General features: G+C 28.5%; 2 protein-coding genes across 3 annotated transcripts in view; one reads left to right on the top strand and one right to left on the bottom strand.

Annotated features, from left to right (window-relative positions):
- Positions 1-3,980, bottom strand: part of ksr (kinase suppressor of ras) — a 33,749-nt gene extending 29,769 nt beyond the window's left edge. Inside the window, exons 1-3 of one of the 2 annotated variants that reach the window (XM_014415206.2) lie at positions 3,535-3,980; positions 3,175-3,315; positions 2,786-2,936 (exon numbers count right to left, since the gene is read on the bottom strand). In XM_014415206.2, the coding sequence (XP_014270692.1) occupies positions 2,786-2,936; positions 3,175-3,315; positions 3,535-3,678 (436 nt within the window). In that variant the 5' untranslated portion in view covers positions 3,679-3,980. The remainder of the gene's footprint in view (positions 1-2,785; positions 2,937-3,174; positions 3,316-3,534) is intronic. The other variant, XM_014415208.3, reaches the window with a different exon arrangement.
- Positions 3,981-4,345: 365 nt separating this feature from the next.
- Positions 4,346-16,855, top strand: LOC106677315 (protein disulfide-isomerase A5). The gene is made up of 9 exons (XM_014415151.3): positions 4,346-4,588; positions 4,672-4,898; positions 7,751-7,955; positions 10,192-10,412; positions 10,970-11,138; positions 11,499-11,603; positions 14,602-14,905; positions 15,611-15,816; positions 16,286-16,855. Exons 1-9 carry the CDS (start codon positions 4,559-4,561, stop codon positions 16,361-16,363), a joined length of 1,545 nt encoding a protein of 514 aa, XP_014270637.1. The 5' UTR covers positions 4,346-4,558; the 3' UTR covers positions 16,364-16,855.

The raw sequence follows: 16,855 nt of genomic DNA on the forward strand, positions 1-16,855 counted from the left end.
GGTAGGTACAAGAATATCTATAAGGAGCTCTATTAGATAAGCATGGACAATTAGACCAACAGCTCCCAAATATTTTTTAACACTGCACACTCGTTGAGGTAAAAGGAAAAAAAATGCAAATTGAGAGCTCAAACAAAACAAAAATAGCATTCAAACTTGTTAGTTAATTAACTTATTAAACATCAATAATGACAGTGGTTAAGAATAGATTTTTAATATTTTATTTTAAAATGAACAATTACAACATTTAAGTTTATTATTTTTAATAATAGACTTTAATAATTAATCAAGAAAAAAAGAAATTTTAACCTCCTTTCATCATAATTTTAGGTTTTGCATTGAAAGATATGAAGAATCCTGACATTAGCTTGTGGCACCCTGTTTGGGAACCACTGAATTAGACGACCTCAAGTTTACTGATGATAACTGAGGGTTCCAAAATTTACAAGTATGTCAATTTTAGTAAATGTAATGTACCGAGGCTGCCATTTGGGGCAGAAGTAAATTGGTTCAAAAATAAAACGACAAACAGAAAATAAGGATGAACTCCAACATCATTGATAATATAAGTATAATTAGAGAAGGAATATTGTATTTACCCTCTGACTTTGATATTGAAACACACTGAATATACAGGGGTAACAAAAGATGCGCTAAGCATACTTTAGTACAACCAAACCTAAAAATCTTTTATACCAGTGTAGTCAGTCCTACTTCTTTCATTACAGACAGAACCCACTAAATCTAGGAAAAATGTTAATCTTTGTTGGATGTGATATGAAATATTTAATTTGTGAAACATTATTATATATCCATTAAAAAATGACTGATGATATTTATATTTCATAGTTAGGTCGTTTTAAGCAAAATAGCAAACAAAGAATGGTAGAATAAAAAAACTATGTGAGCAAAAAAAAAAAATTGTCAATTGAAATAAAAAGTCTTACAAATTTGTTATTGTATTGATATAAAAGAGTCACTAAAGACATTAAATAATTATTAGAATAAAATTGGAAGATTTCAACAAAGAAAACTTGAATCTCTAAAATACAAGCAAACAACTGAATAATTAAGGGATCATCAGTAAAGAAAAACATTATCACATATATGCAGACAAAATGAAGTGCATATCACAGATATATCATTCCAAGGCATCCAAATACATACCCTGAAGAGAGAGTAACTCAGAGTACTTGTTTAGACTTCTTAGAGTGATTACTGCCCCTTGTTGATGTATCTTTTTAGAATGTTAACTTAAGTTGTACAACATTTTGTCTGTGTAAATGTGATATTGTGTTCTCTGTCCTAATGATGAGTAAATTAGAGAAACGTTGACTAGTTAGATGTTTGTCGATATTTAGTAATTATATTAGATATATGGAAAATCATAAAATCCCAGTATGACAAGATATTTAAAATGTAAAATGCCTAACTAGAAGAGATCATATTTGTACAAGAAAGCATGAATCAAACTCATTATCTACATCATAAACATAGATACTTTAAATTTTAACTCCTTTAAGTGACCTTTGAAACATCTATCATGAACTATTACTCTTAAAATAAAGGTTATTTCTGAAACTTTAGCCCTGTCACAAATCTCAAACAGTGGCTATCCAAAGTTGTTAAAAGAGTAATAACAGTTGCATTAAAATAATGTAAAGCAAACTTGAAAAACACTATGTACCTTTATTGAAAATATATCGGCGATGGTGAATCGTAATATCTTAAAAAAATACTTCCTATTTCATTATTTCTTTTAAGCACTCATCAAAATATACCATGAAAATAAATAAAGCAACATCATGGATTATATGTTCACTCACAACAGCGGAGCCCAAAAAACATACCCTTATAACAAAAATATAATTACAAATATTGATAACAGGAGGCCTACAATATTGCTGGAACCAAAGACTGGGTTATACTAAACTAGACTTTGACTATCAATGATGGTTATAGATTTAACATATTGAGGACTGACCTAAGCTGAGGTGAGACCCATCACTGTCAGGTCCTGCAAACCATCAACGGACCAACAATTTACTCCCCTTCTCCCTCTCCTATTACCTTACTATTGCCTAATAGGCGAACTGTAGAGATTTAGCTTATTTAACCTGCTACTGTAAGACAGAGCTTACAACTAAGTTATAATTTGTTTTCATTCTAAATCTGAGGCCAGCTTATAATCAGACAATTAGTTGACATAAAGTCAATTGTATAAAACAAAACCTATCAAACTCACATTTTTAGATAACTAACAATTCACCCCTGGTAACTATAACCACTCTGGCACTGATTGCATACAAGGACTTTAAACTGATTTATTTAAATAGAACCAAAAATCTAAAAAAAAAAGTTAATATTTCAAAAAGTTTGCTGATACTGATTCATGCAGAAATATGAACTTCAGTTGTTTCAGGTGGGCCGTAGATGTATTTCACCAAATTTTATTATAGTCTCAGGAAATTAGAACTGACCTTAATAAACAATTATTTAATTATGAGTGTTAACCAGAAAAAGAAAGGTAAAAATTATACAGTATTAAAAATCAAATTAGGAATTTATAAATAAAACATTCAATCACAGAGAACAACAATCTGTGTTAAAGTGCAAAGTTTATAAAACCAATACTAACTTATAATTTATAAATATCATAGACAAACAATAATATTTCAATTAATTTATCAAGAACAAGATAAAAATGCAAGGCTGCTGATATTAATTAATTACTAATTAAACTATTGAAAGAAATAAATAAATACGGTATATACAAGTATATTACCAGTATATCTTTTGAGATTGTGAAGTGCTCGATTCAATCGTCGAAATTCTTCTTGCCTAACAGATGAATGATCACAGCCAAGTAACATTTTAAGCTCATGTTCAGATTTATCTTGAAGAGCTTCAATAGATTTAATCTTGCAACAGATGGCCTACAAAACAATTATTTAATGATACATATAATGGAATAATTAGATTCTAAATCTAAATAGTTTAACAAGCTAATAAACAAAAACAATGTGTAATGAGCAAGTAAAGAGAATTTCTTCGCTGAAAAGTATATTTCTAATAAGTTAGAATAGTAGATAATAAGTTTTCAAAAAATAAATTTTTCTAAAAAATATCTGATTTAACTGGATTATAAGTATCATAAATGTATTAATTACTTACCTGTATGGATTCAGAACAAAGCCCAACAACTTGAAGCCATTGATGAATTGAAGGAAGATGCTTTAAGTCATTAGATATTGATATTTCACGAAGCTTAGCTTTGGTTGTCAACTGACTTGAAAATAATTTAATTATTTTTCCCTAAAAGCAAAACTATTAAACCAAACTGACCAGAGTATATTTAACAAATAAAAATATGGTAAGTCAAGTATGATTACAATAAATACAGTTTATTAAAAAAATGAATGATTAATAATTCCAAAATATATCACAATACAAAATATCAAGATAATTAGCTTCATACTCAAAAAGTAAAAATAGCTTGTGAACCTTTTATAACAACAAAAACTTTCTATTTACCTCTATTGTTCTTATTTCCTGCTGGGTCAATTCGTTAGTGGTAGCACATTTGGTTCTTAAACCTTCTAGTCTATCAGCAGAAGTGTCAATCATTGACTGCAATACATCTAGGGTACGGCGATGCTCAGCTTCTTCGTCTGTCATTTTGAACGAAATTCATACAAAACTAAAATCCATTCCGATTGATTTCAAACTCCTCCTTTATTGACATCGTTAATATTTTGATCATAAATTCGGAAAAAATCATAACATACATGAAGATAAGCCATTATCTGCTGACTGGTAGCAGACCAGCAGGTGTACTACGCTATCATTGCAGGCTTGCACTGCGAACTGTTATCCCCCACCCATAAAATCTTAAGTGTAAAAGTTGTTAACTCTAGTAAATAAAACCTGTTTACTACCAACGCATTTGGAAAATTTATCATAATTTAACATTGAATTTCGGTGATGATGCTAAAAGAATAAAATTTTGTTTTTCAAAAATGGCTTTACTCATCATTCCATGGTCTATGAGTAGGGTTGTTTTTTTCTCAATCATGTCACAGTAAACTTTTAAATTATTCTGATAAATTTTCCCTTCTGCTAATGATTTTTATTAATTAAAATTCTCAAACTACTAAAATCTCTTAACTCAACAGTGGGTGAGGACAATATTAAATATATCGCACAACAAATTAATAGAACTTGTTTATCTTTGCTTCATTATTTGTTAACATCGATTATAGTTTTCATTTTATGAAGTATGATAATTAAATATTGAGAACAAAGAGGGAGAGGGGGGGGGGCGATAGCACTTAATCGTTTCACTACCTCAGGAATAACGGAGGTTTCAAGTGTGGGCCGAACTTCCAACTTGGATGCATAGATTGTGATTACCGCCTATCAATCTTAGCATATTATAGAGAATGCCGATTATTAGATGATGGTTAAATGTTAATTTAAATCTTTTTATATTCGTTTTAATCCTTATCTATACCCCCATGTCATATTAAACACCAGAAATACTTTAAAACAATAAAAAATGGAAATTCGATACCTACTTTTTACAATTGTAAGTACTTTTTTTAAAAGGTGCCCTATTATTATAATTTATTAAATTAAAATGCCTGTTAAACCGTTTAATGTCTGTTGTAGTTTGTTAGCGTATTTTTTTCAAAATCAATTGGTGTAGTTGGTTTAAAATCACCTGTTGAAGAAGTATCAGATGCCAAGGAGTTGAAAAAAATATTAAGGACCAAAAATAATGTTCTGGTATGCTTTATTAGCTCTGAAAAGGAAGCAACCAATATACTGAAAATAATTAGAGAAACTGCTGATTCAATAAAGGGGCAAGGAACAATGCTTGTTGTTGAATGTTCAGGGTAATTACAAAAAGTTTGTGATTGTGAATTATTTCATATTATTTGTGAATTTTAGTTAATTATGCATTTACAAAAGTTATTACATTTTTTTAATTGTTAAATTTTGTGATTTTGAAACAGAAATGTTAAACTTTTGAGCTATTACAGACAGAAATGCAGAAATTACTTAAATTTTGTTTAAAATGTTTTTGATAATGCTTTCCTTTGAATCTACTAACACTTTTATCAATAAGCTGTTTAAAAAAAAATTGCCAATACTGTTCACTTTAGTCAAATGCATGTTTTAATGCTTTTTGAATGTTTGAAGTATAAATTCTTCTATAAGCATGAATTTTAAGTATGTAGCAGCTAGTTTACTCTTTATTAGACATGCACAAATTAAGTGGTATAGGTACTAAAAATATTTATTTATCTATTTTTATATTTGTCATTTAGCACTAGAGTGAGTTTGATCATTGAATTTTTTTTCAATGTTTTCTAAATGTTCATCAAGTTGGGTAAAAAGGTATGACAATTAGTGATAAGAAAATTTCAAACAACTGTGTGTTTGTTCTAATGAAAGTTATCATAGCTTTGTTTAAGTATTAAAAGTTTATACAATGCTAATAACAGCAATACTTAAAGAATGGTATCAGATTTTTCCTTCACACTTTTTTAAAAATTTATCTTATATTATTATTATTTTTTTTATTCTAGAGCTAATCAACTAAAGTTACGAGAAGGGGAAAAAAAATCATGTTTAAGATTTATGGTTTTAGATTGTAAAAACCAATTAAACATTTCACTGTTCTGATATCCTGAAATTGAGGCTCTTTAAATTTAAGATATGATTCATTATCCATTTTTTAATAATCATATTATATTTTTTGTCATTTAGTCAAATGGGAAAAAACAAATATTATTTATGATTTAGGAGTATAATAAAACATATTATCTTATTATATTAGTTAATAAATAAAGGATTTAAAATTGTAATAGTAGCCACATTTCTTCTCTAAACTTAACTAGCATTCTTTTTCTTTTCAAAGTTTTGATAATGCCTAATAAGCATTTTACTTGTAGGCATTTCCTTATTACACACGGGATAATAATATTACTTCCCTTGATAACAAGTCTATGTGGGAAGTAAGAGTTGGGATTTGTTCCTGTAATCTAATGATTCCTTATCCATTAATCTCCTTTGAGGATCCTTGAAAAAGTTAGTATTAGTATTAAGTCATAATTACTTTTCTACACCAGTTTTCCCCCTTTATTTAAATTACCTGTTGTTCACATTGTGTTTTCCAAAACTTTCCTTGAAAGAGTTAGTGAGTGGAACTGATAAAAATTCTGCGAATTGAATTCAAAATTTCCTACCAATTATTAGGACTAACAATATTTATTTTTTGTTGACCAAAAATGAATATCTTTATTTGCTTAAATATTTATTTAAAGTATTTAAAGAAATATTGAAATATATCATTTTATCTTTTTTTTTTCTCATATTGCCTCGAGAAGTATTGCTATTACTCACAATTGCATGTACTCGCTTATATATTAAAATTTATTTATTATAGTATATTGGAAATTTAAAATATTTTTAATTTTAAACCAAATAAATATTCACTGTTTATTCTTATTATATTATGATAAGTTCTGATCTATCACTTCAGATGCTTCATTAATTGCTTATTAATCCCAATTTTTTTTTCATTGATTTTAATTTTTATTAGCAACTTTATCTAAACTGTACTAACATTAAGATGTTCTATTAGATAAATATCATTACAATGTTTTTGTTAAAATTTCCTGTTCAAATAATACTGTTCCAGAAAGTGTTTCAGTTTTGGATAAAAAAAAAAAGTTTCATACTAAAACTTAAATAACTGTGAAAAAAAAATGTTATTCATGATTTTAAAAAAAAAATACTACGAATGGTATTATATTTTATTTCAAATTTATCATTGTTAACTTAACAATTGACGATCAAACCCTAAGATATCAGTGAAAGAATTTATGATATGGCTTTTAGAACTTAAAACGATTACCTAGACAAACTAATAATTATTACATTCCTTGTTTTTTGTGACAGACCTTGTTTTATAAAATAACCCTCTATGAATTACTTATTACTATTCATAAAGGTTTTTGTTTCATATTGTTTTAAATATAATAGTTATGATATTTCTTAAAATGTTATTTTATTAAAGGGGTAAAATCAGAATAATTATTTCAATGAACAATATTCCTTTATAAACTCTTCTGAATTATTTTTATGAATATTTATTTATTTATTGAAGTTACTATGAAGCTCATTATGAACTTATTACCTATTTGCTTTAGAGTGCTTAGTATTTACAGATATATAAATAAATAAGCATTTAGAAGATGATAAATTTATCCTATAATCTTCCTCTGATAAAACATTTGAAAAAATATAAAAATTGTTTTTAAGTCCGTTTCTTTGGAGTGAAAAGATTTTAAATGGCCAATTTTGCAATTCTGAGAAACTGAATTTTTGGCTTAATAATGTTCCGTTTAACTTCCAATTTAGCTTTCAATTTATTTCCTTAGTATGAATTCATTCAAAAATCAACACATAAGAGTTTGACAGAACAGCGGCCTTTGTTATTTTCGAGCAAAAAAAAGGCACTACCCTAATTTAGGATCAACTTTCATTGTTCCTGTGAATTAAAAAAAAATAAATAAACTGACATTAATTCAGCTGAATCCTTCAATTATTATGGACAATTAATTAACATACATGATTCATCTAGAGACAGTAGAAGTCGATAGATTGTAGATAAAATAGTATCCTGAGTAAACAATGGTTTTCCATTGTATGATTTGAATATATCTATTTTCTATTTTAGTGAAGGCAAAAAATTGTGTAGAAAGCTAAAAGTTGCACCCGAACCTTATGTTTTGCGTCACTACATGAATGGAGAATTCCATAAATTATATGATAGAAAGGAGTCAGCTGCTAGTATGATTAGCTTCATGAGAAACCCAACTGGAGATATTCCTTGGGAAGAGGACGAAGAGACTACAGATGTAGTGCATCTTCCAGAACCTGGGGTGAGCTGATTTTGACTTTATTATAGAGAGTTATCGTAAGTGTACTTAGGCTTTTTATTTTTTCCCTCATTCAATCATTCTGAGTACTTTAAGTAGTTGTCCCATAGTGATTATTTATTTTGTGTATCTGAAATATATGAAGATCCTGTTTTAGTTTTACTGTAAATCTCCTAGTTTTAAAAATAAATTATTTTTAATTATTGATAGTTGATTACAAATGAATGTGGCATTAGTAATTTTTCATTTATTGCGAGAATGGTTTGTAAACATTAATGTAAGTTAACTAAAATGTTAATTTATATGTAGATTTATTATTTAAATGCACACTATTTCCTTTAATAATATATGTGTATTATACATGTATCATTTAAGCACATTGATGGAACAAAAAGTCAATTTTCTTATCACCACCTCAATTATTTTAAACATTTTCCTGATTATTACTATGATTTTGCATTTATTTCTTTATTCTTCCAATTTTACATTATATTATTTTTAGTTTCATTAGAGTCGGTTAAAGTATGGATTTCTTAGAAAAAAAATATTATTTGTTAAAATAGCAATAAGTCTAAAATCATAATCTTTATTAGGCTATAGGTAGGCTGTCTTATTTTAATTTAATTAAGATTAAATAAAGTCAGATTATGAAGCTGCTTGTGCTCTGTGTATGTTTCGAGCATTTGGTGTTCATTGGAATTTTATATTTCAGTGATCCATTGGTAGCCCACAAACATTTATTTGTCATTACTGTTCATTATAATGTTGTTTTAAACAGATCTCTGCCATGTGTGGAAATTCATTTTAACTTTGTTCATGGGTGGTGTGGAATTGTTAATGGTAGGTTTGAGCAAAAATAAAATGAAACAACGTGGGTTGCTCACTGACTTCTTAAAAAATAATAAATTGTTCAGAGCCTATAGAGGTGGATATGAAGTCCCAAGAAACAAGCGACCAGTTTATACTTGAATGTCTCTTAACTTTAAGAATCCATTGCAGAAGTTAAATTGAACTGTCTTCTGACCACTCCATTAGTAACTGCTAATTAAAAATCTATCAGAAAAAGAATATGTTATTTATGGCTGGAAGTTATTAAACAATAGCAAGTTATTCATTAAAATGTAATATTTAATTTATCTTTTCAATTAAAAACAATAATAATCACCTGCACTCCAAAAAACTAAGTTTTCAAGCTCTCATCCAAATCTGAACTACAAACACAGTAGTTGATGTAAAACCTATAGAAAATGATTCATAGCTAATCGTGCAAAACTCCAAAATCTTTACTAAATCTACCTGACGCATAGAGTGTTCATGGAGCGAAGCGTGTGTGTACTCACCACTAGATGGTTCAGTTCATTATTTATTATTAGCTTATATTAAGAAACAACTTGAGAAGATTTGGTTGTTCAGCAATATATACATTTCTATTGACATAACATTAAATATTACTTACAAATATATATTTTAATTTTATCATCCCTCTGACATGGTTGAGGCATCCTGTAAGCTCCAGGAAGACATTCATAGCTGGGCTTCGGAAAATAAGTTGAGTCTGAAGCCAGCAAAAACAATAGCCATCCTCTTGGTTTAAAATCCTTCCTTACTATACCTTACTAACATACCCGTCCAGTCTAAAAAAAAACCTGGGAGTCACCTTTGATCAGTTCCTAACATGGAATAGCCAAATTTCTCAAATAATCCAGGAATCCATCTCACTCCTTAAACAGCTCCTAAGATTCTGTGATTTGTTTCTCCAAAGTATCCATCAGCTTCTAGTTCCTCCCTCAACTTGACTACGGATGAAGTGCATGAATGAATATTTGGCCAAAAAATAGAAGACTAAAAATATTAATGAACTGCTTCATAAGATTCATCTTATTTATTCCTAGACGTTCTCATATCTCTCACTATTATTCTGAGCAACATTGGCTCACACAACACAGTAAATAATTATAGGCATGAGGTTACTTTAATTAGTTTGGATGACAACTACATTTAGAGATGAGTATGGTGCTCAACTCTGAAAGCTCCAAATACCGAAAATTACTGAATATACGCTAATAAAAAATGATGAATTGAGACTGTCTTACAGACATTCAACCTAAAATAATTATAATTTATTGGATGTTTTTTTTCTTTGAGATTATATTAAGATTTGTTATGTAGCATTTAAAAATCTATTTACATTTGTTCAGATAGAAATACCTGTCTTTAAAATAATTTTCATTTCTTACAGAGCTTACAACGATTACTTAAGAAAGAAAGTAGGCCGATATTGGTGATGTTCTATGCGCCGTGGTGTGGATTCTGCAAAACTTTAAAACCTGAGTATAGTGCAGCTGCATCTGAATTAAAAGGAACTCATATTTTGGCTGCTATTGATGTATATCGTCCTGAAAATGTTGGAATAAGGATGAAATATAACATTTCCGGCTTCCCTACTCTTCTTTATTTTCAGTAAGTTTTATATTTAATCATTTTACCTGCTTCAGGCTGATAGTAATGTGATTAGTAAAATGTAGGTCTCAATATTATCTGAAATCATATTTGTTATTTTTTTAATCGGAGTTAGTTTTGGTTTATTCAAAATTTATTTAATTTTGAATTTTTAAGTGAAACTTATTTTGTGCCAATTATTTGAATCTTGAATTGTTGGTGACTCACTTGTTCTTCTCCCTATTCACCACACTCTTGACCAATTTCTTATTTTATATCTACAGTTAACATCAAACTTGCCTTTATATGAATTATGAATAAATATAAAAGACGAAAGAATTTTATAATTGACTAGTGGAACAATAAATATTTTCATATTTCCATAGTTGTTATTGTTATGGCAATAGTCAGATTTTACTTTCACTTACATATATATGAAATATATAGTAAGGGAAAGTATTGTTATCCTAAATAATTAAGGAATTGTTTCGAAATGTACAAGGATTAAATGTTTTTTGTTTCTTAAGGTTTTTTTTTTTTTTATTTATTGTCAACAATTTTTATATTATTTATTTTAGTAATAATGAAGTCAAATATACATTTGAGGGGAGAAATAAAAAAGAAGACATTATTAAATTTATGAAAGATCCATCATCGTTTAATGCGGAGTCCAAGGAAGAAGAATGGTCAGATGGTGACAATGATGTTGTCCACCTTTCATCCTCTGTTTTTGATGATGTACTTAAAGTAAGTTTAATTTTTCTTATTTAATAGTTTTGGATATTTAAAATATAAATAAAAGTTTTGCTAATGTTTTAAAAAATAAAAGATTTGTTAGAAATAAGGTTATTAGCTATTATTATATCTTGGGAATGAAAAAACAACATATAATAAATTAATTTTACTGTCATAACTATTGTTATTTCATGGACCATAATTATTTTTTAATTTTGGTTTCATTTTATTAAAATCTCTAATAGGTTATTAAGATTTTTTAACTTATTCATGACATTAAGTTAGTATTTTATTTTAAGTATCTTTCCTTCAGAATACAAGAAGTAGCATATACGTTTTTTGGATTGATTTAAAACAAATTAAATATTTCAGGCAGAAGAATCAGCTCTGGTTATGTTTTATGCTCCGTGGTGTGGTCATTGTAAGAAAATGAAGCCTGAATATGAAAAAGCTGCATCTCAGATGAAGACTGAAAAGGTGTGTGGAAGATTCATCTGATCCTTTGAATCAAAAATTTACAATGATGAGAAAATGATAATTTAAACAAATGGTTTATGCTTAAAGTATATTTCCCCTTGACTGCTTTTTTTTTCCTCAAGTGATTATGGGTTATTAAAAAATAAAAAAGGCATATATAGGTTCTATATATAGGAAAAAAAAGAAGGCATTTGTAGTATTATAAAAAAGTTGGTATTGACATATTCATATAATAGATATCACTTATATTAATAGCGTAAGCCTCAAAACTGATTTCATTCCATTGTAGTCAGAATAGATGGATCATGAAAGAATTGCACTGTCAATTCTTACTTTTGTACCATAACTTTAATATAAGTGATTTTGAAATAATCGCTTTCAAAACACTGATGGTGATGGTGGGGATTAAAACGAGACAAACAAATTTTAAATATTTTTATGCAGACGTCAAGATCTGATAGGTCTAGTCTGTAGGAGTGGACTAGAGTCTGTGTTTTAAGACCCTAAAGTTAACAGCTTTCAAGATAGCTTATTAGATTTGGGATTTCAAAGCGCACTAGCTAGCAAATCACATTTTCATTGTTTATATTTGAAACACAAATAAATAAATGAACTTAAACATTTTAAAATAACACTTCAGTTGTGTGGCCTGATCTTATTTGTTTGGATGAGGGGCTTATCGCAATTGAAATAAAAATACCAATCTCTTCTTTAGAAAAAAACTGGCATTGGTTCAATGATGAGGTGACATCTGAAATCAGAGACTAGGGAGGGAACAGGGACTTTATTAAATGGACGGATTGTGATATTTTTCCAAGCTCTTGGAAAAATGGCATTTTGGAGGGAAAAATTATAAATGTGCAAAAAAATTGGAAAGATAATTGGAAGGCATAGTTTTATTTATTTGACAGGAAGTTGGTCGAGACCTTAGTCATTAGTTCCAGATTTTAGGACAGATAAGAGTATTTCTTTAAGGGAAATATTGATGAAAAAGAAATTTTTGGGGTCTAAATGGGTTTTGATTTAGGAAAAATTAAAAAATACAGAAATCATGTATATAATTTTAGTTAATTGAATTTTTTTCCATCTTTTCAGTAGATGGATACAATATTTTAATTATTTGTGCTTGTAAATTTTAAAACTTCATTAAATTTATAGATAATTGATTTTTAATACTTTGCTGAATTGGAATTTATTTTTACCTGTTACGGTGGGTAGGGGTTCAAAAGGAACCATTACTAGCCCAACCATGAAGAGTAGTGAAAATAAAATAAATGAATAGCCAAATTTTGTTATTGTTGTATTTTATGTAATTTAACACAATAAACTGTAAAACAAAATATTCAAACATATAAACTAGAAAAATAAAAACAGGGACTTAATCCAACTTAACTATTAAAAAAATTAAATTAAGTTGATCAAAAGAGAAAAAAAAGGTCTTTATATCACCGTGGGTGATTGATGGGACCCCTGCTGTAGGTTGGTTATGTCCCTGTGAAGGTAGATTCTGAAAAGAAGTACGTCTCCCTACCTTGTCTCCCTTGGAGGATGAGCCAACGCAGTCCGCCCACCATAACGAAAATGATTAAGCTGGTGAAGTTGGCAAACTGCTGGCAACTAAGACTAAGTAGACTGAGGAAACATGTCAGCCGATGTGTGGGCACACAATAGGGGTATTCATGATTTTTAGTTTAACATATTACAGGGTGTTAAATGGAGAAATATTTCCTTCTTTTACCATGTTAATACGATATAACGTGTAACATGGTTGAGAGTCTGTTACTAGGTTTGTTAAATGGAGAATGACGTCACGCAAGAGACCAGCTAAGTTCGTCACCATTTTATTTGTTGTCCTGTTAGGTTATTTGCTTGTAGTTTGTGTTTTGATTGTGTTAGTATTCATTTTGGATGTTCTTATAACAAATAAAGCAATGGATGGCAATAATAATGTTATGACAGTTGTCAATTAGCTCATCTTGATTCTCTTCCTCACAAGTTAAAAGATCAATGAGGCACTCAGTAGTCAAACTTTTATACAACTTCCACTTTTCACTCAATTTAGACATGCAATAAATTACTTTAATAAAAACCTAGAAGTAAACAATAACGTGAAGTTTTGGAAGGAAAGGTTATAAACAAATTGTTCAAAAAATCTGCTAGGAGCTCTTATACATTTAATATTTAACATGACTTTAAATAGGGCTGATCACAATCCTATATTAATAACATTTAACATGGTAAAACATTTTACATTTAACACATCATGAATACCCTACCCCTAATGAGACTTAAAGGTTTTTGTTTATTTTTCACAGTATAAAAACAAAAGAGAACATCTGCTTTTAACACAATAAAAACATATGTTACACAATCAATTCTTTATTTTTAAAACCATGTGTTGCTTGGCCACATTACCAATTATGTATAATTCAACATATGGTACCTTCAGTACCATACTTGAGGTATACCTGAGGATACCTTAAGTTGGTAAAATAGCAACCTGTATTTAATAAACTTTAGAATTTTTGACTGATTTGAGGCAGTCCTTTGTGCTACCCAATATATTTTAAGTGAAGCTTTAACAGAATTCTCTTCCTTTAAATTCTTAAATCTTGAAATAAAATTTATTAAATCTTTGTAAGAACAGTCCTACTGGATATTAATTAGAAACATTTACAATTATTCTTTTTTTTAATTTTATTTAATACCAGATCGACCTGGTGGGCCTTGTTACATAATTATTCTTTGTTTTTCTCTTCTTTGTACTTCTCTCACGAGGTATTGGTTTATAGGATTTAATTTCTTTTTGTATAGTTAACATTTTTATAAAATGAGAGAGAACTATTTAATATGCATAATTAGGATTCAACCAAATAATAAATACCTTGCAAAACATTTTACTTATTTATGATTTTTAGTCATTTATAATTTTTTTGTATAGTAGGTTATTCTTAAAAATAATAGTCTTTCTATTTTTTATTTCTTCATATTTCTGTAGGTGAATGGAATTCTAGCTGCTGTGGATGCTACCAAAGAAATTGATATAGCTAAACGATTTGGAGTGAAAGGTTATCCTACTATAAAATACTTCCAGCTCGGAGAGTTTAAGTGGGATGTTCCTCTGTTGAGAGAAGCAAATACAATTTTAGAATTTATGAGAGATCCTAAAGAACCTCCACCTCCACCTCCCCCTGAACCTTCTTGGGAGGAAGTGCCATCGGAAGTAGTTCATTTAGATGTTGAAAACTTTAAACCCTTTTTAAAGAAGAAGAAACATGCTTTGGTAATGTTTTATGCCCCATGTAAGTATAATGACTTTATGACAATTATGACTAATCACATACATTTAACACGTGATTATAGAAATTTCTGCAGCCTTATTGAACACTTTAAATATAAAAACTTTGTGGAAACAATAACAATATGTGTTCCTTAGATTGCTCATTTAAATTTTTTATTGGACCTGACTTCAGATAGAGCAGAGATGTTGTTCTTGGAACCTTTAATTGAGAATTCATTTCTAGACACCTCAATTATTATTGGCGAGTTACTATCAGTAATATCAGGTTTGAAAAATAATAAGGCACCAGGTTATGACAGCATTGTTTATGAATTCAACAAATTCTCTCTGGAGATGTTACTCCTGAAGTTATTTTCCCTTTTCAGTTACATTTACGAAATGGGTGTAACTCCTCTGTTCTTAAGCTGCTCAATCGTATTCCCTCTCTGTAAGCCTAATTATGTAACCAACTATAGAGGCATTAGCTGCCATGACTTGGAAACCAAAAATTTTTACTGCCCTTATTTTAAAATGCTCAAAAACATTTGTAACAGCTAATGATCTACTACTAAGTGGGTACCTTTGTGCACAAAACAAAAATCTTGTTTTACAGTAATATTTTGTTTTCTTATTTCATAGAGATAAAAGTTATAGAGAATAAACTTAAGTATTATCAGATTATATTACACATTTTTATCAAATAATTTTATCATATTAATTATTGCAGGGTGTGGTCACTGTAAAATGGCAAAACCCGAGTTCCAGGATGCTGCTGAAGATGTCAAAGATGACCCTAAAATGGCTTTTGCTGCTGTAGATTGTACCAAACATTCTTCCCTTTGTCAAACAGTAGGGGTGACCGGTTATCCCACAATTAAATACTATAGTTACTATAGTAAAGAAAGTAACATTGATTATTCAGGTGGACGAAAGGTGAGACAAATAACATATCCCTGTATTATTTATATATAGAGAATAGTAAAGACTGTTGCTAATTGAAATTATTTATTAAATATTATTTCCCTTATATAATGAATCCAACTGGTGGTTGGGAGAATGGATCATTCAGATTGTTGTACATGCCATTACTTTTTAATTTGTGGTGTAAAGCACACCACAAATTAAGAGCACAGAGTTATGTAAGAATATTGAAGTTCATCCATATAATTAGAAATTTTATTTAAAATATCATAGTCTCTTTAGTAATTGTAAATCATAAGAAATGAGAATTGTGATTTTATTAAGTATTGAAGATATTTCTTAAATATTATATTTTCTTAAAGTATTGAATCATAATTATTTTTTAACACAATCTGATGTATAAAATGATTTAATTCATAAATAGTTTTCCTATTCTACGAGTAGATCATGAAAAGTTAATGTTATGATTATATTTTTTCAGAAATCTGATTTTATTGAATTTTTGAAAAAAATGAGTCTTGCCTCAAAAGGAAGCAAAAATGTCAAGGAAGAACTTTAAAGGTGAATATCATTAGGCAGTTTTAAAACTAAGTAAATGAAATGAAAATCCAAGTTCATTTAACATCTGGTGCTAATCATTATCATTTTTTGTCTTTATTTTCCTTATCAAAAATAAAGAACTACTGTGTGTGGTTTGGGTTTAAGAAAGTGATAATTCACAAGACCCTACATTGTAATGTTTTTGACCATTGTTATTAATTTTTGGCTCAAAATCATTGATAATTTAAATATAAGGATGATGTTAATATGTTAAGTATTGATAAATATTTTAATTGAAATTTTACTAGCACAAAGATTTTAAAAAATTTTAGCAATAAAAACGTAAGACTGCTAATAAAATGTGATGCCTGTTATATTTTAATATATGTACATTCCTTTTTATGTGTATGTTTTATACCAAGCGATAAATTGGTTTTGTATGTTATTTATTAAAGTATAGTCCTACAGATTGTACTTAATATTACAATAATAGTTCATAAATATATATTTT

This window comes from Halyomorpha halys, unplaced genomic scaffold, assembly GCF_000696795.3.
Source record: "Halyomorpha halys isolate HHAL.00 unplaced genomic scaffold, Hhal_1.1 Scaffold94.1, whole genome shotgun sequence".
NCBI lineage: Eukaryota > Metazoa > Arthropoda > Insecta > Hemiptera > Pentatomidae > Halyomorpha > Halyomorpha halys.

Bases quoted from the DNA above. Each gene is read 5' to 3' on its own strand.
- LOC106677315 (XM_014415151.3), top strand. From the start codon at position 4,559: ATGGAAATTCGATACCTACTTTTTACAATT. The intron at 11,139-11,498 runs GTAAGTTTAATT...TAAATATTTCAG, and splicing joins TTTTTGATGATGTACTTAAA to GCAGAAGAATCAGCTCTGGT. The intron at 11,604-14,601 runs GTGTGTGGAAGA...ATATTTCTGTAG, and splicing joins CTCAGATGAAGACTGAAAAG to GTGAATGGAATTCTAGCTGC.